General features: G+C 44.0%; 1 protein-coding gene across 1 annotated transcript in view; it reads right to left on the bottom strand.

Annotated features, from left to right (window-relative positions):
• The window catches only part of LOC122453049 (methylthioadenosine phosphorylase), a 42,949-nt gene extending 21,398 nt beyond the window's left edge, over nucleotides 1-21,551 (bottom strand). Inside the window, exons 1-4 of the mRNA XM_043486903.1 lie at nucleotides 21,396-21,551; nucleotides 9,752-9,838; nucleotides 8,546-8,604; nucleotides 4,179-4,346 (exon numbers count right to left, since the gene is read on the bottom strand). Coding sequence (XP_043342838.1) covers nucleotides 4,179-4,346; nucleotides 8,546-8,604; nucleotides 9,752-9,838; nucleotides 21,396-21,428 — 347 coding nt within the window. The 5' untranslated portion in view covers nucleotides 21,429-21,551. The remainder of the gene's footprint in view (nucleotides 1-4,178; nucleotides 4,347-8,545; nucleotides 8,605-9,751; nucleotides 9,839-21,395) is intronic.
• Between the last annotated feature and the right edge of the window lie 512 nt (nucleotides 21,552-22,063).

Here is a 22,063-nt window from a genome sequence, read left to right as displayed (position 1 = left end):
AGAGGCAGCTGTAAAGCACAACAGAGAAACAATCTGAAAAGCCTAGTGAAAACCTGAGAGTAGCTGAGCTTTTAGACTGCTGTCTCAGTTTCCTGAGCAAAGCCAGATTCTGGGGAGGGGAATGGACTAGGATTTCCTGTGAGATCTTTTCTCTCCCTCGCTCAGAGTGTCCTGCTTCCCCAGCAGTGATGCTATGAGAAGCAGGTGTGCCCTGCTCAGACACAGACTTGTACCACAGAAGTACCCCAGATTATGAATCTTGGGAGCATCTCCCTTATAAGATCCTTTTAAAGTAGAAATAGCCTCACAGCATTCTCTTAAGACAGATTCTCTCCACAGTTCATATGGACTGTTAAATGATGGTCAAGAAGCAGAACAAGCCCCAGGCTTAACCATGTTTGATCCTGAATTGCCAAATGACTCATGGCTCCGCTAGTGGAGCCCTCTGCCAAGCAGAAGAAAGGGATTAACCAAACCAGCACATCAGGAGGCCCACGGCACTGGGGGTTAGCCTCTTACAGGTCCCTGGAATGAGTTACTGTTTTTGGTTTGTGAAGAATATTGCTCATGTGAGCCAGGATGAGGGAAGAGTCACTGGGAAACCTGTCACTGTGTAACACACATGGAAAAATGACAAAAGGACTCCTCCTTTCAGCTTTAAGTGCTAGATCCACATCCATTTTTCCTTTATACAGTAGCCCTAATCACAAATGAATGATTAGTTTCACTTTGCGCATCAGCAAAGGTTATTTCCTTGCGTGTCTGAGAAACAGAAGGACTAAGAGGATACACCCCAAAATACTGGAACCACTCCTCTCCCCATCTGTCTGCTGTTCTGATTTCTCAAGGTCAGCCACACCCAGGATTCCCCTTTTCTCATGCCCAGGCTTTCAAGTTTTCACAGGCTGGAATGTAGCATGAGCAATCCCAATGATTTTTAGAAGAGAATGATCTTATTTTCTTAAAAGAGCTTTCAGCCTGTCAGATACATTTTCATTTTTAGCTTATAAAAATCCAATGATTTTAAAAAACCATAAAAATCAAAGCTGCCTGTCACTCTTAAATCTTAATGACCTCTAAGGTATGCACGGCATAGGTGAGAGACCAGGTTGATGTCTTTTTCCCCCTATGCTAAGCACCGAGGGCAGAGAAAGCAAGAGGTTCCAGTTCTGTCATTTATTAAAAAAGAATTGCCGCACTCTTCCCTTTTTGATTCTTTATCATGAATGTATGTCAGAGATTAAAACAATCCTTCTAGCCTTTGAAGACACTTTAGGATGAGGACATTGTTTCTTAGATGATGTGCGGCAAAGCTATAGCAGTAGGCAAATATGTGTTTCCAGATCAATCCCTGGAGAAGAACCCATGGATCATTCAAGGAATAGGAGCTTAAGTGACAGAATTCAACTTGTAATTCTGAGGAGAGGACCAAAGCCCACATGGGTGAAAGGATCTGCCTGAGGCCAAACAGAGCCAGGATGAATCCTTCTAGCTCACTGTGCAGCTTGGCAAGATGTTGCAAATCTACTGAACATGTTGAGGCTGTGGTTACAGCTATGGGCACTCCGTCTATAAACAGCACAGCCTCCAGCTCACCATTCATCCCTGATGACAGGAGTAAGTGGAGGTGCCTGCCTCAACACACCAGGATTTACTATGTTAAAATAATGAAGTACTATCAGTACAACACACCTAGGCCATTTCTCACAAAGCAAAAAGTTCTGATTCTCCTATCCTATAAGACATTCTCAAGCCTGGTTAACAGAAACCACACAGCTCAGCCAGCAGCAGTAATACTTAGAAGATGCTCTCCAAGAGCAATATAATGCAAGTCACATATGTAATCAAAAAAGTATAAGAGAAATAGGTAAAATTAGCTTTATGTAACTTAATATCTAAAAAATGTTACTGTTATATAATCAATATAAAATTTGAGATTGCATTCTAAATGATTCTTAGGGGACTCTCCCTTTAAACAGATCTTTTCTTCTGTCTTTACCAAGTGATGTTAACTAGTAGACATACTCCAGCCCAGAATCACAGTAAAGGCGTTTATTGGGCAGGTAACATAAGCTAGATTCCATTAAAGGCAGTCGAGAATAAGGAGGCAGGTTAATGGACATGGCACATAGGAGCAAACAGATACCAGAAGATTTTAAGGTCACACAGTTAAGTGCCAAGACAGGAAGAAACCAGATCTGATGGCAACACTCTTTCTATTCTCTTTGTGTCCCAAATGCTTTCTTGGGAGCCAGTATGTGAAACATCTACATTTACTACGTGAGAAAAAGATCTGGGAAATACAACAGTGTACAGTTACACCACTTAAGTAACAAACTAATCCCAGGCTTAGTAACCAAGCCAAACTTTTCTTTCCAGTATCATATATAATACTTTATAAATCCACATCATTCTAGAGTTTTGTGTATTGCATTATTAAAAAACCACATTACACCCATTCTCTTAAGTCATTACCCCCAAACATATGTCTTTGACAGCCATAGAGATTTTGATCAAGATGTCCCCTAAACAGAGACTATAGCCTCCCTCCCTCTCCCTTCGAACAATCATGTTCTCTCAATCACTCAAAAACTACTGACTGAACAACCACAGGCCAGGTAGTGTGGTGGGTGTTGGGAATAAAGTGGCAAAGAGGATATATGGGATCTGTAACCTTCACACAGTTTACATTCTAGAGGGGAAATAGTAAAACATGTAGTGTCAGATGCAGAAAAATGACTGGAAAAAATTAAAGGGGCAGGTAATGATTTTAGTCTGTCTACATTATTAGATTGAACCACATGAAACTGCTGATATTCAACCATTTCTAACTTACAGAAAAAAGCAGTTTCATTTGGTTCAAGCTGCTACTGCTGCTGCTAAGTCGCTTCAGTCGTGTCTGACTCTGTGCAACCCCATAGGCAGCAGCCCACCAGGCTCCTTGTCCCTGGGATTCTCCAGGCAAGAACACGAGTGGGTTGCCATTTCCTTCTCCAATGCATGAAAGTGAAAAGTGAAAGTGAAGTTAGTAGCTTCATTTGATCAGGAAACATTCGAGAATGTTCTCGATGGACTAGAGATCATTTTAAATCCGTGAAAACATTTCATGTCAATGTATGGCAAAAACCACTACAATATTGTAATTAGCCTCCAACTAATAAAAATAAAAGGAAACAATAAAAATAAAAAATAAATCCGTGAAAACAGAAGACACAGAACAGGACTGAATAAACTTTCCTCCTGTAACAGATGTGGTAGGGGAGGCATTGGGTATAGCGAGCGCATAGCCAACAGACTGGAAGAGCAGGATGGACTGAGGTGATGGTCTGAGTGACTGGATGGGGGATTCTGATAGGAGCTACTGAGTGGTTTACTCTCTGTGGTACTTCTCCCCATTCTCAAGTAGCAGAGTGCAGTTACCTGTCTCCATCGAGTGCATTCAAGAGGCGTTTCACCCACCAGGAACGGGAGGTGAAGGCAGTGTGTGGAAGGGATCCCTAGGACACCATCCACTCTCTCTCGTCATTTCTTCACCTACTTCCAAATGCAAAGCTCAGGATCTTGGCAGTCCATTCTTATTTAATATTTTAGTAAAGGAACATTATATATTCCTTGTGCAATTAAGTAACAAAAAAATCCCTACTCCATGAACAAACTATTGATCTTAACATCAGAAAAAGACAACCGCCATTACATGCCTCCTGATATGATGCAGAAAGATTCTTGCCACGAATTTGAACCTGGTTTTTATCAGGCCTCCAGAATTAAGCACAAGGTAAATGCAGGGGACAGAGGAAGACACTAAATGACACTTGAGGATGCAATCAGTAAAATCTAGCATGTGGGGAAGACTATAGGACAAAAGAAAAACAAAACCAGGCTTCTTTGGATCTTCATTTGAACAAATCAACTACAAAAAGTTTGTGAGACAACAGGGAAAAAAATATTGCCTAGACACCTAATTCTAAAGAAATATGAAGTAATCTATTTTTTAAAGAATTCTTATCTTTTAAAGTTACAAACTGATAAATGTTGAAGCTGGGAATTAGGAACTTGAGAGTTCACGAGGATTATTCTGTTTCTGTAGGCCTGTGCCGCCTCTCCCCCAAGTCCCCACAGGATCCACCGGGGCTGGGAATGATCTTACAGGAGCCCGAAGCATTTCGGTGACTGCTCACCTGTCAATGAACTGATCAATGATGATGATGTCACCAGGCTGAATCTCTTCCTTCAAGGAACCGCAAGCTGTGGTCACTATGACATGGGTACAACCCTCCTCCTTCAGAGCCCAGATGTTCGCCTGATAGTTGACTTTCGAAGGCATGATGGTATGTTGCCTCCCATGCCTGAGGACAGAGGGTAAACATGTTAGAGGAGTGAGCAGGGCATTTTAACACTCCTGGGAAAGAAAACTCATTTACAGCAGTGCCTTCCAGCCCTCTCCACCAAAGGGCTTTCCTTGGCAGAGGAAGAATGCAAACAGGTCAGGCAATTACCGGCCTACTTGAAGTATAAACTATTTGGTTTTAAAGTGCAGACTCATTTTACTCTCCATATTGACTTTCCTATCGAGAGTAGGTAACAGCTAACTTAGAATTCACTCCCCGGGAAGACATGCCACGTCTATCCTGTGGGGCACCAATACCCCAGAATCCGAGGCATCTGGTCTCCCCTACACAGAAAACAAGAGTTGCTCAAGAACACACAGACAGAAATAGAAACTCAAGTTTCCAGTTTAATCTCTCTCTTCTTTTCTGCCCGATCACCCAAATCAATTTAAATTTTGAAACATTTAAAATACTAGATTTCCCAGTTGTTTGACATCAGCAGGTATGGTCACCACTGTTATGGGCTGAATCATGTCCCCTCCAAATTCTTAGGCTGAAGTCCTAACCCCCGGTATGTTAGCACATGACTGTATTTGGAGACAGGCTCTTTAATGAGGTAATTAAGTTACCCACCCATTAGGGTGGGTCCTAATCCAACACAAATGGTGTTCCTATAAAAGGAAATCTGGACAGACACACACAGAGAGGAACATGTGAAGATTCCGGGAGAAGACAGTCCTCTGCAAGCCAAAGAGAGGGCCCTGGAACAGACCCTTCCCTCCCAACCTCAGAAGGAACCAACCCTACTGATCCCTTCGGTCTTGGACCTCTGGCCACCAGAACTGTGAGGAAAGAAATTCCCGTTTCACTCAGCCTGTGGCTTCTTACCGTGGCAGCCCCAACAAACTTCATACAGCCGCGAAAGATTTCCTGTCACACTTCACACAAAATCCAAACACCTTACAATGGCGCTCAGGTCATCCGGGCCCATCCCGCAAATGGCCGCTTCCGCCCTCGCCTTCTCCCGCCCCGCCTCTTCCGGCCTGGCCCCTCAACTGTACTCACTCCCGCTCAGGCTTGGCCCCCACGCCACCTCCCCAGAGGCGTGCTTTCCATGACCACGGGATCTACAGCAAATCACTGCCCCGACCTTATTTTTCTTCCTAGCACCTACTGGCCACTCAGACTATGTATTTCCTTCTCAACACCCATCTTTCCACTAGCATCAGTGCTGAGAGGGTGAGGCCCTTATCTGCCTTCTCTGCTGGTACCTGGAACTGGACTTGCCATGTGAGTAGTTCATTCATTGGACAAAAAACTGAGTACTCACACATTCTTTCCCCCCACCCCCTCTCTCTCATCCACCCACACCCATCCACCCAGTGTGCCAGTAAACAGCCAGTGAAGGGAACCCAATTTCTAAAATTATTTTTTTAAAAATTCACACATGAGAGGGTATGTTTACAAGCAGTATTTCAGAGTTAAAATTATCCTGAGCTGCTTGAAAAACTACAGACATCATGGGTCATGTTTGACTATAACAAGGCTAAGTGTCAGGAGACCAGTGGTCTTCACACATAATAATGCAATAAGCAGGCTCCCAAGGAAGTAACTGACACAGAAAAATCTTACTTTGTACCATAATGGTTTAAAGCTTGGGCTTTGAAGTAAAACTGCCTGGGTTTAAATCCTACCTCTGCCACTTACTAGCTATGTGACTTCAAAGTCACTCAGCTCTCTCAGCTCTGATTTTTTTTTGGGGGTGGGGGGATTTGTTAAAATAGATAATAAAAACCAGGGTTGTTATGCAATATCTCTTATATCATTCCATATTTTATATTTTGAAATAACTTTATCTCTTCTGATCACTAACAGAATTAAGACTATCAAAATAATTTGTACGTAACTGCAGATAAGCATAGCATATCAGGGTTTTTACCCCAAGGTCAAAAATGGCCTCTCAGAAGGTGGAAGTCCATGAATGCCCAAAAAGTACAGTGGCCTCTCCTTATCCACAGGAAATGCATTACAAGACCCCCTGTGGCTGCTGAAAATGCAGGTAGTACCGACTTCCATATATGCAGTTTTTTCCTACAACAGTTGGATACTCTGGATAAAGGGTGATTCCTGGTCCAAGCAGACAGAGCAGGATGGCACAGAAATTAAAACTTATGAATTATTTCTAGATTTTCCATTTAATATTTTTGGACCACAGCTGACTGTGGGTAACTAAAATCTCCAATGAGAGTGGACTACATGCATTTTTCTAAGGCTGGTCTCCAAATCTCTGATTAGATTTTCAATAGAAATCCTGTTTTCTCAATAGAAAATTTTCTGTTTTCTAAAACATCAAAAGGAGTTATGAACCACTACATAGAGTGGTTCACAATCCAACACACTTCAACTCAGCTGGTAGGAGTATAAAACCTTCACCATGGGGCTACCACACCAACCACCTTCTCTTAAGAGTCTGGAAGAAATGAAGTGTTTCTCCAGCAATGACCACAGATTAACAAGAAGGTTGCCTGAAGTCAACCCTGTGTGACCATCTAAAACTAAAGTTTAGCTTTACTGGTTTCAGCAAAGCCACTTCTGTTTCAAAATTGCAGTGTGGCACAGACCTTAGGGCGCTCTTCATTTTCATATTCTGAATAATTCCTTCCTTCTCGACTGCGGGTGGACCCGAGATGCTTCTAACCAACAGAACACGGCACACAGGAGCTGGAAGTCACTCCCATGATCAGGCCCCTCCTTCCAGCATGCACTAGAGACCTCCCACTGGCTTTGCAGAAGCAAGTTGCTGTCTCCTGAAATGGCCATGGGGACAGCCACAACGCAGGGAACATGGACAGCCTCTAGGAGTGACAGCCTCAGTCCTTCAACCCTGAGGAACTCAGTTCTGCCCATTACTATGTGAGCTTGAACATGGACCTGGAGCTCCAGATAAGAACAAGCACTTAAATATACCCATGTGACCTTGTGTGACCCTGAAGAGGAAACAAATGAGCTGTGGCCACACTCTGGTTACTTGGAAACTGTGGGATAATGTATGCTGTTTTAGGCTGCTAAATCTGTGGTCATTTGTTATGCAGCAATAGAAAGCTAATATATGCAGTCTCACTAATTTCTAACTGTGAAAAATTAGTTGCTCCTTTCTTTACGGAAGAGCATGAACCTTGTCAAGGGAACAAGGGTATAGACACCATAGAGAACTCAACTTCAGGGACCTGAAACCCCCTCCCCAAAATCCAGAACTATTATTAAACAAGGGGTCACGAATAAAACAGTTTTTCTTGATCTTGATAAAAGACAAAAAAGAACAGAAGAAAACATTTCCTCTTGCTGCGAGAACTGAAAGCAGAGCTTCAAGTTTAGTCAAATCATCGCCATCAGTCATTAGATTCTTCTAAGCATTTTCCCAACCTAAGTGGCTGACTTTATTTTTGGGGCTCCAAAATCACTGTGGATGGTGACTGCAGCCATGAAATTAAAAGACGCTTACTCCTTGGAAGGAAAGTTATGACCAACCTAGATAGCATATTAAAAAGCAGAGACATTACTTTGCCAACAAAGGTCCGTCTGGTCAAGGCTATGGTTTTTCCAGTAGTCATGTATGGATGTGAGAGTTGGACTGTGAAGAAAGCTGAATGCCGAAAAATTGATGCTTTTGAACTGTGGTGTTGGAGAAGACTCTTGAGAGTCCCTTGGACTGCAAGGAAATCCAACCAGTCCATCCTAAAGGAGATCAGTCCTGAATATTCATTGGAAGGACTGATGCTGAAGCTGAAACTCTAATACTTTGGCCACCTCATGTGAAGAGTTGACTCATTGGAAAAGACCCTGATGCTGGGAAGGATTGGGGGCAGAAGGAGAAGGGGACAACAGAGGATGAGATGGCTGGATGGCATTACCGACTCGATGGACATGAGTTTGAGTGGACTCCGGGAGTTGGTGATGGACAGGGAGGCCTAGCGTGCTGCGATTCATGGGGTCGCAAAGAGTCGGACATGACTGAGCGACTGAACTGAAAGGGGGCATGGGCAAGATCTTTAATCTCCAAAGTCAGTAAAACCTACCCCCAAACCATAAGCAATAAAGATGACTGATACTATGGTTCCACCAACACATTAAAAACTCATACCTGCATCAATACTCTTTTCAGAATTTAAGTTAAACTGTCCTTTAGTAGTAACATTCAAAAGATTGAAATACCTTACCTTGCAAGGAGGACGCAATCAACATTCTTTATCTTCCCCAAAACTAAGGCATCAGAAGGCTGCACACAATGAAAAATGGTTACAAGTCAGTGATTTGAATATACATAGAACAACCAAAAAAAGCTGCCATGTCAATTGCTCGACTACAGTAGGATTCATAGAAACTTGAGGTCTGAAGATATACTTTAAAGACGTAAGAGTCTAGATTTGATGGTTCAACTTAATCACTCAGTACTTACTGAGCTGTCTACCAGCACGGAGACATGTAAGACTGAGAAGGGTGCATGGGTAGGTAACACTTAGTAAGATCTATTTGTAGCAAGCACCGCTGGGGACTCTGATGCCAGACTGATCATACACAGATGTGTCAAGGGTATTTGGCAGGTTCAAGAACAGGTGTGAGAGTGAAATGCAAAAGGAGTAGGTGGCCACTCTCAGGGAGTTTATGAACTTAGTACTGGAACCATTCGCTGTGTTAACTAGGTCTCAGATAAAGGTCTGAGAACCTAGGAGGTTAAGAAAACATGTCAGCAAGCTGACAGCAGGACTTGGGAGGATGAGAGATCAAATCTAAGGACCTGGCTGAAAAGGAGGATTTGGGTTGGGATTACCAGATACAGGGATCTTTGTAGGAGGATCAGAGGAACCACATGTTTGGAAGTATCCCTATGGAATTAGAAGAAGACAGACACCCCCCCCTTGGCTGGATGACGCATGGTCTGGGAAAACTAAACCGCCTCCTCTTAATAGACAAGGAGGAATGCTTTACTTCCAATTCAGTTCTGCAGTTGTGTTCTCAGTCCCCCCGAAAGCCCCCCCTTGAGCCAGGGTTTACTAAGAAAAGACCATTTGATATTTCCTCCTGTTTGTTAAAGACTCTGGCATGACCGACAGGCCCCAAATTAGAAGCTGATTTGAATGCACGGATCTAGAGGGTACAGTTCCTGTGTGTGAAATGAGCATCTGGCTTCTAGGGATATAATTAAGAAATTATTTGTACGTATTTAAAAGCCATGTTCTCGGTAGTCAAGTACTAGGCATCCTTAGGGACACCTTCTCAGTTGGCAGAACTCCTGGCCCCTCTCCACCTGGGGCAGGCAGCCCTGTGCTGCCAAGACAAAAGCAATTAAAATTTTTTTGTAACTTAAAAAAATCAAGCTAGCAAGGAAAAAGAAAAAAGCTAGTATGTCTCCACAAACTGGATACCTTGCCAAATGGAGTATCCACATATTTTTCAGTTCTTCCCTCTAAGATTTCTGGATCATCTAGGCCTGTTCCACCAATTACTCCAATCTAAAGGAGACAAAAAAAAAATACCACATTTGATCATTTTCAGTAGAAACAAATTCATTATTTTAAGCAAATTAATTTATCCATACTTATATGCTCTTCTCCATTCCTGCTAAGCCCTAAATTATTTTTAAAAATCTGAGCATTACTGAAAAGCCGTCATTTACTCAACAAATATTCGAAAGCCTTCTGTATTCGAGAAATAACTAAAGCATGAGTCACCTTTTTGGACTAAATCACATTTTTGCTGACTATCTGAATAACAAGTTAGCATAGAAAAGTACTTTAACTAGTTTAAGTTATAAAACCAAACATAAAGATAAGTAAATATGGTTGGAGAAAGTAGTTTCTAACCAATTTTATTATCTTTATTGAGTGAGTAATGGAATAAATGTTCAAAAGACAACTAGGATAGAAAACAGTATTTCTATTTGGTAAGGATTTCTCATTACCCTACTTGTGAAGAAATGAGAGATTTTCTTTCCTATGCCACTAAAATTAGAGCTGTAAAGGATCACAGAGGAATATGGAAAAGCACTTAAAGTTAGCCTCATGTATATTTATGAAATCCAACTATCATTCATATATATGGAAATATAAGTAATTCAAAGGCTATAGTCCGAAATTACTTTTAAGTGTTATATTGCATTTTCCAGAGATTAACTTTATTGTGCTTACCCTCAGGGGTTAATTTGAATTAAAAAAAACCTGATATTACCCTCTAGAGTTAATCTAATTTGATGATTAAGACACATGAACAATAACAATGACAAAGATAACTGATTAACTGTAAACTAAAAATTAAATAGCTAAAATCATTAGCAAGGTTTCCCTGGGCTGATACTTCCTAAAGGAAAAATATTAAATTGTCAGCAATAAGCTACAGAGATGACTCATTGCTAGAAACCTAATGAAAAGTCACCTGAGCATTTCTTTCAATGAACAGCTTTAAATCTATTGCCACTTGAGTAAAATTTCTATTCAACGAAAGAAAGCTCCTTGAGAAAAAAATTTTCAAAGTTAAGAATTAACTGAATATCCAAATTAAATAATTTTCAGATAGGGTTACACAAGTTGATTTGTACTAATATGTGGGAAAGCCTTTACCTCACTAGTTCTATTTCCTAGAAAAAGACATCCACACAGTAAGAAAAAGCACAATTGAGTAAGATTTTTACAAAATCAGGTTCTATGACAGTACTTTGCAAGCACTCCCACATCAGGTGGCTAAACCAGTTTTTGAGGTTGCTGCCACCTTGTGGCACATTGTTGAAACCACAACAGGTTAAATATCGTATAGCAATTCAACATTTTCTGCTGTGTTAATCATAGGTAAAGACTAACCAGTACAGTATCGCAGTTTTCAAATCAATGGAAGTGTTCATTCACTTAAGTCAGTAGGCTTAAATCATTCCAGTTCAGTAGAAAATTTTAAAATCACACTGTTTTATGAAATCCTAACCCTTCCTCCAGCTGGCATCTCCATTTTATCATTTTATGTACTTCCAAAGCATCACAGATCATAGCTCGGATGGGTAGGGGATGTAATGAACTGTCCAGCCCATGTCATCACCTAGACCGCTAAATTCAGTTGATGACTCTGAAATCACTCTCAGCCTACTTTTGGGGATTCTGCTACGGATGGAAACTTCGTGGTTTTTTGGGTTTCTTTCTAATTTTTAAAAAAATACTACCACTTTGACTTGGCTGTTTCTCCGGGCCAAGGCATCTCCCATTCTGGATTTAACGATGAACTCACACTCGTATAGACAAAACAAACCTGACTTGGCTGTGAAACCACTCTCTGTTTAGGCAAGCTAGCCCAGCACCATAGCATTGAATAAGGCCAGTTGGGGTCTTTCTAAAGTTCAGTGCCCTGGAGCCCACCCTCAGCTGCCCCAAGCTTCAGCCCATACCACTCTGGCTGCATAGTGACCATGCACTAGGTAGCTATTAACTCAGCCCTGGTGAGCAAGATTTAGTTTGTTATTCGATTGCAAAGTCGTGTCCAAATATTTGTAACACCATGAACTATACACCACACCAGGCTCCTCTGTCCACTGTCTCCTGGAGTTTGCGCAAATTCACGTCCATTGACTTGATGATGCCATCCAACCATCTCATCCTCTGCCACCCCTTTCTCCTCCTGCCCTCAGTCTTTCCCAGCATCAGGGTGTTTTCCAACGAGTCGGCTCCTCACATAAGGTGGCCAAAGTATTGGAGAGTCAGCGTCAGTCCTTCCGGTGAATATTTAGCATTGATTTCCTTTAGGATTGATTGGTTTGATCTCCTTGCAGTCTAAGGGACTCTCAAGTCTTCTCCAGCATAATTTGAAAGCATCAGTTCTTTGAAGCTCAGTCTTTTATGGGCTGTCATATCTGTACATGACTACTGGAAAAGCTATAGCTTTGACTATATAGACCTTTGTCAGCAAAGTGATGTCTTTGCTTTTTAATACACTGTCTACGTTGGTCACAGCTTTCCTTCCAAAGAGCAAACGTCTTTTAATTTCATTTATTTTAGTACTGGGTGTGAAAACAAGAGCTGTTACAACTCAGAAAGGCCAGGATATGGTCTCTAGTACTGGAATTTTCTGTAGGAGAGCCTGTCCAGTCAAAATGGCTTCAGTGGTTTATGAAAACCCATTATCTTATAAGGGATACAGAACAAGTGTAGCAACTGAGCCAAACCAGGGAATTCAATCACTCACCTTTTTCTTGCTGCATAGGGAGGCCCGCAGTGAAAAGATGTGGCAAAGTCGCCACCTGCTGGTTGCACGGTAAAGTACAACTAAGCGATGAAACTCCCAAGCACCAGTGGCATAATTCTGTCATTCCCCAGTTCAGTTCAGTCCAGTCATGTCCGCTCCGACTCTTTATGACCCCATGGACCGCAGCATGCCAGGCTTCCCTGTCCATCACCAACTCCCGGAGTTTACTCAAACTCCTGTCCATCGAGTCAGTGATGCCATCCAACCATCTCATCCTCTGTCATCCCCTTCTCCTGCCTTCAACTTTTCCCAACATCAGGGTCTTTTCAAATCGCATCAGGTGGCCAAAGTATTGGAGTGTCAGCTTAAGCATTAGTCCTTCCAATGAATATTCAGGACTGATTTCCTTTAGTATTGACTGGTTGGATATCCTTGCAGTTCAAAGGACTCTCAAGTCTTCTCCAACACCACAGTTCAAAAGCATCAATTCTTCTGCATTCAGCATTCTTTATAGTCCAACTCTGACATCCAAACATGACTACTGAAAAAAACATGGTTTTGACTAGATGGACCTTTGTTGGTAAATGTCTCTGCTTTTTAATATGCTGTCTAGGTTGGTCATAACTTTCCTTCCAAGGAGCATGCGTCTTTTAATTTCATGGCTGCAGTCACCATCTGTAGTGATTTTGGAGCCCCCAAAAATAAAGTCTGCACTGTTTCCCCAGCTCTTTGCCATGAAGTGAGGGGACCAGATACCACAATCTTAGTTTTCTGAATGTTGAGCTTGAAGCCAACTTTTTCAATCTCCTCTTTCACTTTCATCAAGAGGCTCTTTAGTTCTTCTTCGCTTTCTGCCATTAGGGTGGTGTCATCTGCGTACCTGAGGTTATTGATATTTCTCCCAGCAATCTTGATTCCAGCTTGTGCTTCATCCAGCCCAGCATTTCTCATGATGTACTCTGCATATAAGTTAAATAAGCAGGGTGACGATATACAACCTTGATGTACTCCCTTCCCGATTTGGAACCAGTCTGTTGTCCCATGTCCAGTTCTAACTGTTGCTTCTTGACCTGCATATAGATTTCTCAAGAGGCCGGTCAGGTGGTCTGGTATTCCTGTCTCTTTCAGAATTTTCTAGTTTGTTGTGATCCACACAAAGGCTTTGGCATAGTCAATGAAACAAAAGTAGATGTTTTTCTGGAACTCTCTTGCTTTTTCAAAGACCCAGGGGATGTTGGCAATCTGATCTCTGGTTCCTCTGCCTTTTCTAAATCCAGCTTGAACATTTGGAAGTTCACAGTTCACATACTGTTGAAGCCTGGCTTGGAGAGTTTTTAGTATTACTTTGCTAGCGTGTGAGATGAATGTAATTGTGCAGTAGTTTGAGCATTCTTTGGCATTGCCTTTCTTTGGGATTGGAACGAAAACTGACCTCTTTCAGTCCTGTGGCCACTGCCAAGTTTTCCAAATTTGCTAGCATATTGAGTGCAGCACTTTCACAGCATCATCTTATAGTATTTGAAATAGCTCAACTGGAATTCCATCACCTCCACTAGCTTTGTTCATAGTGATGCTTCTTAAGGCCCACTTGACTTCACATTCCAGGATGTCTGGCTCTAGGTGAGTGATCACACCATCGTGGTTATCTGGGTCATGAAGATCTTTTTTGTATAGGTCTTCTGTGTATTCTTGCCACCTCTTCTTAATATCTTCTGCTTCTGTTAGGTCCATACCATTTCTGTCCTTTATTGTGCCCATCTTTGCATGAAATGTTCCCTTGGTATCTCTCATTTTCTTGAAGAAATCTCTATCTTTCCCATTCTATTGTTTTCCTCTATTTCTTTGCATTGATCACTGAGGAAGGCTTTCTTATCTCTCCTTGCTATTCGTTGGAGCTCTGCATTCAAATGGGAATATCTTTCCTTTTCTCCTTTGCCTTTCGCTTCTCTTCTTGTCACAGCTATTTGTAAGGCCTTCTCCGACAGCCATTTTGCCTTTTTGCATTTCTTTTTCTTGGGGATGGTCTTGATTCCTGCCTCCTGTACAATGTCACAAGCCTCTATCCATAGTTCTTCAGGTACTCTGTCTATCAGATCTAATCCCTTGAATCTATTTGTCACTTCTGCTGTATAATCGTAAGGGATTTGATTTACGTCATACCTGAATAGTCTAGTGGTTTTCCCTACTTTCTTCAATTTCGGTCTGAATTTGGCAAGAAGGAGTTCATGATCTGAGCCACAGTCAGCTCCCCATCTTGTTTTTTGCTGACTGTATAGCACTTCTCCATCTTTGGCTGCAAAGAATATAATCAATCTGACTTCAGTGTTGACCATCTGGTGGTCCATGAGTAGAGTCTTCTCTTGTGTTGTTGGGAGAGGGTGTTTGTCATCCCCTCCAGTCTCTAAATTCAAATGGTCAACGCAGTATCTGCCTTGATAAAGGAACTGCGTCTTCTCATTTACACACCATAGGCACTGTGCTAAGCGCTTCAGTGGCCTTACTTCATTTACTTTCCACAGTCATCCTGTAAAATTGGCCCTGTAATGTTAATACCCACTTTATAAAAGAGGAAAGAGAAACAAAAATTAAGAAATTTTTCCAAAGAGCAAATTATAAACAGCAAAGCTGGACTAGGAACCCAGGTTTTCATACTCAACCACTATGATGTATTACCTCCTAATATACCCTGGAATCCATAATAACACCCTACCCTATTAGAACTGATGCAATGAACACGAACTTGGGCAAACTCTGGGAGATGGTAAGGGACACGGAAGCCCGATGTGCTGCAGTCCATGGGGTCGCAAAGAGGTGGACATGACTGCCACTGAACAATAGTAACAATTAGAAACTTGTCTTCATTTTAGGAAGAAACTGATGCTCGGTTCAAGTTCTGGACCACAGTCACAGAACAAGCATGGAAATGCAACTCTGGGCGCCTGAGCGAACCACCTCAGAATGGAAGGGGCAGCCCATCCATGACCTCATGCATATTTATCAGGTCTTCAAGGTACTGCATGCATCCAAGCAACCTAGAATGCTCAGGAGAAGAGTTCAAGGTCTGAGATGGAATTTCTGGGCCAATTCTGCCCAGCCAGGACTTCTTCACCACACAAGATAAAGTTCAGAAATAAGAATCCCCTGGTCATTTAAGGCCACTGCTAGATTTTAACATTAAGTTGATTCTGCCCACATTTTTTTTCCACTTGTAGACCAAGTCAGACTCTTCAAAAAGAAGAGAGGGCTTGACTTCTGAGACTGTGAAAGCATTCTATCTAAATGTTGGCTTACCTGGCAAGAATGGTTACTGCCAATGATGCCAGAAGGGTTCATGCTAACCCCTACTCTCTGTGCACTTGCCCTGGTACAGGCAACTGATTTCACATACCTCACTTGGTTTCACGGAGAAGGCAATGGCGACCCACTCCAGTACTCGTGCCTGGAAAATCCCGTGGATGGAGGAGCCTGGTAGGCTGCAGTCCATGGGGTCGCTAAGAGTCAGACACAACTGAGCACCTTCACTTTCACTTATTACTTTCATGCATTGGAGAAGGAAATGGCAACCCACTCCAGTGTTCTTGCCTGTAGAATCCCAGGGACGGGTGAGCCTGGTGGGCTGCCATCTATGGGGTCGTAGTACAGAGTCGGACACGACGCGACTTAGCAGCAGAAGCAGCACTTGGTTTCAACAACCACTCATCACCACTTTGAAGCCTGGAAATGTTACATGGAGGAAACTAGAACTCCATGAAGGCACTCTCAAAAATACCATAACCCTGAGCAGGTAAGACTAGCCCCTGCCAGGGAGATGGGCTGCCTCTGAGTTCTTCAAGCCCACGATGAGGGAAGAGCCAAAGCTCCAGCTGGCGGCAACCCCTGCTCTGAGCACCGCAGTCCTTCAGCTTTGGTCACCACTGACAGGGCTGAAAATACAGCAGGCAAAAGTCCTCCTTTTAATGGGCTGACCTCACTGGGAGGCCTTCTAGCCAGAGTCTTGCAAAATCTTGGAAGGTCAGCTGTACAGGGAGCGTGGCCAAATGTCTCAGTCTGGGAGCCTGTCCAGAACCTGCTACATGGTCCATGGTGAGAGCCAGCGGCTCCAACTCTGACAGGAGGCCCTTCTCTGTAAGCCACCCTAGTAGGTGATGCTTATGAATGCCACTGTGTCTTACAAATCCATATGCTGAAGTTCTAAATCCTAATCCCTCAGAATTTGACCATTTAAAAAATGTGAGAAGTACAATTATTCTACAATATTAGTTTCAGGTGTATAGCATTGTTGTTGTCCAGTCGCTAAGTCATGCCTGACTCCTTGCGACCTCACGGACTCCAGCACTCCAGGCTTTCCTGTCCTTCATTATTGCCTGAAGTTTGCTCAGATTCATGTCCATCGAGTTGGTGATGCTATCTAACCATCTCATCCTCTGCCTCCTCCCTTTCCTTTTGTGTTCAGTCTTTTCCAGTATCAGGGTCTTTTCCAATGAGTTGGCTGTTCACATCAGGTGACCAAAGTGTTGGAGTTCCAGCTAAGTGATTCAATTTTTGTAATGATACTCTATTCAAACTTATTACAAAATACTGGCTATATTTTCCTGTGTTGTATATCCTTGTTGGTTTTAAATTTTATACATAGTAGTCTGTATCTCTTAATTCTATAGCCTTATGTTACCCCACCCCCTTCCTTCTCCCCACTGGTAACCACGAGCTTGTTCTCTGGGTCTGTTTTTTTGTTATAGACATTTGTTCATAGATTCCACATACAAGTGATAAAGAGTATTTGTCTTTCTCTGAGTGATTTCACTAAGCCTAATACTTTTTAGGTCCATCAACACTGTTGCAAATGGCAGAATTTCATTCTTTTTTATGGCTAATATTCTACTGTGCATATATATACATATACACACACCCCTTCTTTATCCATTCATCTGTTGATGAGCACTGAGGTTGCTCCATCAACATGTTATTTGTAGACCCTTTATTTATTTTTGGCTGTGTGAGTCTTCATTGATGCCTGTGGGCTTTGCTCTAGTTGCAGTGAGCAGGGGCTACGACTTTTCCCTGTGGCCTGTGGGCTTTCACCGCAGTAGCTTCTCTTGCTGGGGAGCATGGGCTCTAGGTATGAAGGCTCAGCAGTTGTGGTGCAGGCGCTCAGCTGCTGCACATGTGGAATCTTCCCAAACCACGGATTGAACCCATGTCCCCTGCACTGGCAGGCAGGTCCTTAACCACTGGGCCACCAGGGAAGTCCTGTCGACTTTTTGATGATAGCCATTTTGACAGGTATGAAGTGATCTCATTGTGATTCTGATTTGGATTTCTTTGATGATTAGTGACATTGAGCAGAATTTAACTATTTTTGGAGAATGGGTTTTTGAACAGGTACTTAAAATTAACTGAGGTCTCAGGGTGGGGCGCTAATCCAAAATAACTGCAGATTCAGAACAACACGGTTTTAATTTAATACACCTCTGTTTGCAAAGTCAAGGTATTATTCTAATAGGTCAAAGTGTTAGTCACTCAGTCATGTCCGACTCTTTGTGACACCATGGACTATAGCCCGCCATGCTCCTCTGTCCATGGAATTTTCCAGGCAAGGCTACTGGAGTGGGTGCCATTCCCTTCTCCAGGGGATCTTCCCAACCCAGAGATTGAACCTGGGTCTCCTGCATTGCAGACAGATTCTTAGCCACCAGGTAAGCCCTGGTCGTTCCTTAATCCATACAACTATGAGAATCAAAGGAAATAATGCATTCATATCTGCCACTGTTTCTATACACCTTCTCACCTCCAGCAAAAGGAAAATAAAAAAAGCCTTCCTTAAAGCAACAACAACAAGCCCCTTATCTCTGTCTGTCTCTGCCACTCAGAACACAAACCTGGCGGTGTCGTCTCCTCACCAGGCAGTCTCTGCCTCAGGTGTCCCCAACCAAGTACCGAGGCTCTCCTGGGAGGTGCCTGGGAACCCGCCGGGACATTTCTGGCTGTCACCGTGACTGGGGGGAGTGCTACCACATTTCGCGGGGAGAAGGGACCCAGATGTCTTTATGTCCAGCAATGCTCAGGACAGTTCTACTAAGGGAGGAACCGTCCTGTCCCTGGGTCTCTAGGCAAAAAACAAAGGCTCACTGTCATTTCGTTCCCAGTTGGGGTCTGTGGGTTGTCCACCAGTTTTTTAAGGACACTCAAGGACTTTCAGTGTGAAAGTCCACACTCAGCCAGCAAAAAGGAGAGCTTCAAAGGCCTGTTCTCCACAGTCTACACTCCATAACTTGCCCATCATCCCCCTCAATACCATTTTGTTTACAGCCCACTACCCAACTATGATGGGACCACATTCCCTCCTTGTCACAGCAATCATGTAAACAAGATTGATTTTTAATCTCTCAGAGTAAAAGTTGGGCAAGCTGCCTAAGGGAGCCATGGCCCATTAAAGGAGCCCCTCAAAATGGCAAAGACTGGTTCAAACCCTCCGCATGGTTAAGCGTGCCACCTGCCCATGCCTGGTGCTGTAGGATATGGTATCTCTGAGGTCCTTTCAGACAATGGCTGCTATTAATTCCGTGCGAGAGTGTTTAGAAGGCGCTTGGGAGGCTGCTTGCTTATGGACATACTTTATACCCCCTCTTCCTTACAGCTGCATGGCCTTTCTCAACAGAGTAAAACAGGGCACAGGGACCACACATGTCAGAGTTCAGAAATGGCTCACAGCATCTAACTGGTGGAATGTCTACGCCAGTTCAATCACTGTCTAGGTCCAACTGTGTAATTCTGGACTCTTTAGGTGATCTTTCTGGGCCTCTGAAAAAAGAGGTATGTGTGGTTATATGGTCTTAAGGAACACTCTAGCTCTACATTTGATGATCTGGGGCTAGGGTACAGTTTTCATTAGCTTATTTTGCTCAGGACATTAGCATCTCTTGTTCTTTATATAGGATGGTGCCTCAACAGTCTGGCAGAAATGGTGTAGGAATGAAGGAATTGCAACAGCAAAGTTTTCACCTGTTCTGACATCAAAGAGAAAGCAGCAGGCAGGCCCAGCACTGTTTGTACCTATTAATTTTATATTCAGCAGCTGGCTAGGAACAAATATACATCATTCAATATTTATATGGGAATTCTAATCACAGGGCCCATTCTGCACTTAAATGCACTGCACTAGTTTTACAGGGAAACTGTGTGGTAGGGAGAATGCCAAACAAGGTTAAAGTGAGACTGTTTTAAATATCACCCCTCTCTATTTTTAATGTCACTCTGAGTGTATTCCTGTAAGAGAAAGGCAATAGTTCCTTGCTTGCCCACTGAAAGCTGCAACCTAATTTAATTTTTGGAAAAAAGATAATCAAAATTAATCTCAGCTCCCTCACTTGGAAGCACTACCACTGAATAAGTTTCAGCCATGTGCTAAAAGACAATACAATTCTAATGTCCCAGCAAACCCAACAGTAAGGTTCCCATTTTACTGAAATGAAAAAGAGCATCATAAAAATTCTGCTTTGTTCTCTATGACTGATAAGGAAGAGGCAGTCTACAAATACTTGTTTAATGCAAGATTCTTTTCAAAATGGAAAAAGGAATTTAGTATCTTAAGTGTGACTGCAACTCTGCCCACCCCACCCCCTTTTCATCTAGTGTCTGATAGCTGCAAGGGCCTATTAAGGTAATCACTCTGGCTGAGTACACACTCACCACAGATTTGCTTTCTCCAGGGGTAACTGAAAACCGATTCCACAAAACTGGAATCATGGACTTTCCTATCTCATCAGCCAAGAACGTCTAAAGCCAGACAAGTTAACTGACCTCTTAGCTGGTCAGGCCTGAAAGCGATGTTAACTTTGGTCATTAATTTACTTCTGTGGACTGTAATTCAACATTCTTTCCCCACCCAGGACCAACAGGAAGAAGTGCTTAAAAGCCCCAGGGAAACTCCTTGCAAACCTCAGAACTAGGGCCTTCCTCTGGTCAAAGCTCCCACAGCACAATGATCCCTTATACGGAGACCCCTGGGGACCGAGGGTACAAGGAAACTGATCTTCACCTTTCAAGGTTGCCCACAAAGCAGTTTGGGCTTCCTTGGTGGCTCAATGGTGTAAGAATTCTCTGCCAAGCAGGAGTCGGGAGTTTGATCCCTGGGTCGGGAAGATCTCATGGAGAAGGAAATGGCAACCCACTCCAGTATTCTTGCCTGGGAAATCCCACGGACGGAGGAGCCTGGTGGGCTATGGTGGTCCATGGGGTCCCAAAGAGTCCCACACGACTTAGCGACTAAACAACAAAGCAGTTTAAAGCCAGAGGCCTCCAAAGAGGGAGCGGCCCGGTACTCCTAAACTCCATCTCCGTGTTGTAAGAAACTCTCAAGAGTCCCCAAAGCAGAGAAGGCCTACGTTTAGAACACAAACAAAAAGCCGGAAGCTTGCAAAAGAGCAAGCAGGCAGTTTTCCCACGTGGGCCGCGGGCAGAGGGCCAAGTCAGAGCGGAAGCGTTTAAATCGGGCCGGGCTCAGGGCTGGAGGAGACCCTCAGGGGGTGTAGGTGCCCACCCACGTGGCACACCCAGCCCCAGCCTGACCCATCTGCCTAGCAAGGTACTTGCAGGACCTTCGCGGCCCCTCTCCGAAGGGCATGCCTTCGCCCTGCGTGAGCAGCTGAGACCAATGGCAGGGCAATGGCAAACTCTGCAATGGTTTCCGGTCCCTCGCTCGCCGCCCCGGGCTTAACAGCCGCAGACCCTCCCCGCCGCGGCGGGGGCGCACCAGCTAGGCGCTCGGCCCAGCGGCGCTGGCGCTGTGTCCCGGACGGGAGAGAGAGCGAACAGGTCAGGGAGGATCGCAGCGGCCAGGACGACCAATCTCACCTTCACGGCAGCGGGAGTGGCACATGAGGACATATCTGGCGAGGAAGGAGCTGCGGCCACGCTCGGGATGGAGGCGGTGAACCGAGGAGCGGCGCGGGTGCAGGCGCGCGGCGCGGGACTGAGCAGGGAGGTCCCGGGGTCGGCGGTGGCTCCTCCTCTTCCTCCCGGGGACAGCTGGATTGGCTGCTGGCGTGGGCTCTCCCCCGCCCCCCTCAACTCCAGATGCCCGCCTCCCGCCTCTTTTGCAGGCCTTTTCGGTTCTACGTTGATTTCCGCCCCCGCCCCGAGTTGTAGCTAGCGGGTTCACGATAGTGATAATAACGGGGACCGTTGATTGACAGTTTATGCTGTTCCAGATTGTGCTTTGCACTTTCATTGGCTCGGTTAACTTTCGCAAGAACCCGATAAGGAAGAGCAGCGCTTCTGGCTCCGTCTCGTATCCGCGGCAAGCTCGGCCTCATCTGTAGAGCCAGGCCCATCTTGTTCCAGAAGTTCTCGGGGGGAGGGAGAATCGTGGCGATGAGGGGACAGGCTCTTGGCTGAGGCTGCCTCCAGCTGCGAATGCGGGGCGGGGTGCGGTTGACTCGTCTCATCCCCGCGACGCAACCGGGGGTTTGCTCCTTTCTGTTAAGTCTTTGGAGACAGAGCAGGGGTGGGGTTGGCCCAAG

The sequence above is a fragment of the Cervus canadensis genome, chromosome 14 (genome assembly GCF_019320065.1).
Source record: "Cervus canadensis isolate Bull #8, Minnesota chromosome 14, ASM1932006v1, whole genome shotgun sequence".
NCBI lineage: Eukaryota > Metazoa > Chordata > Mammalia > Artiodactyla > Cervidae > Cervus > Cervus canadensis.
Note: the sequence above shows the minus strand (reverse complement) of the source record. Positions and strands in the feature narration are given on the sequence as shown.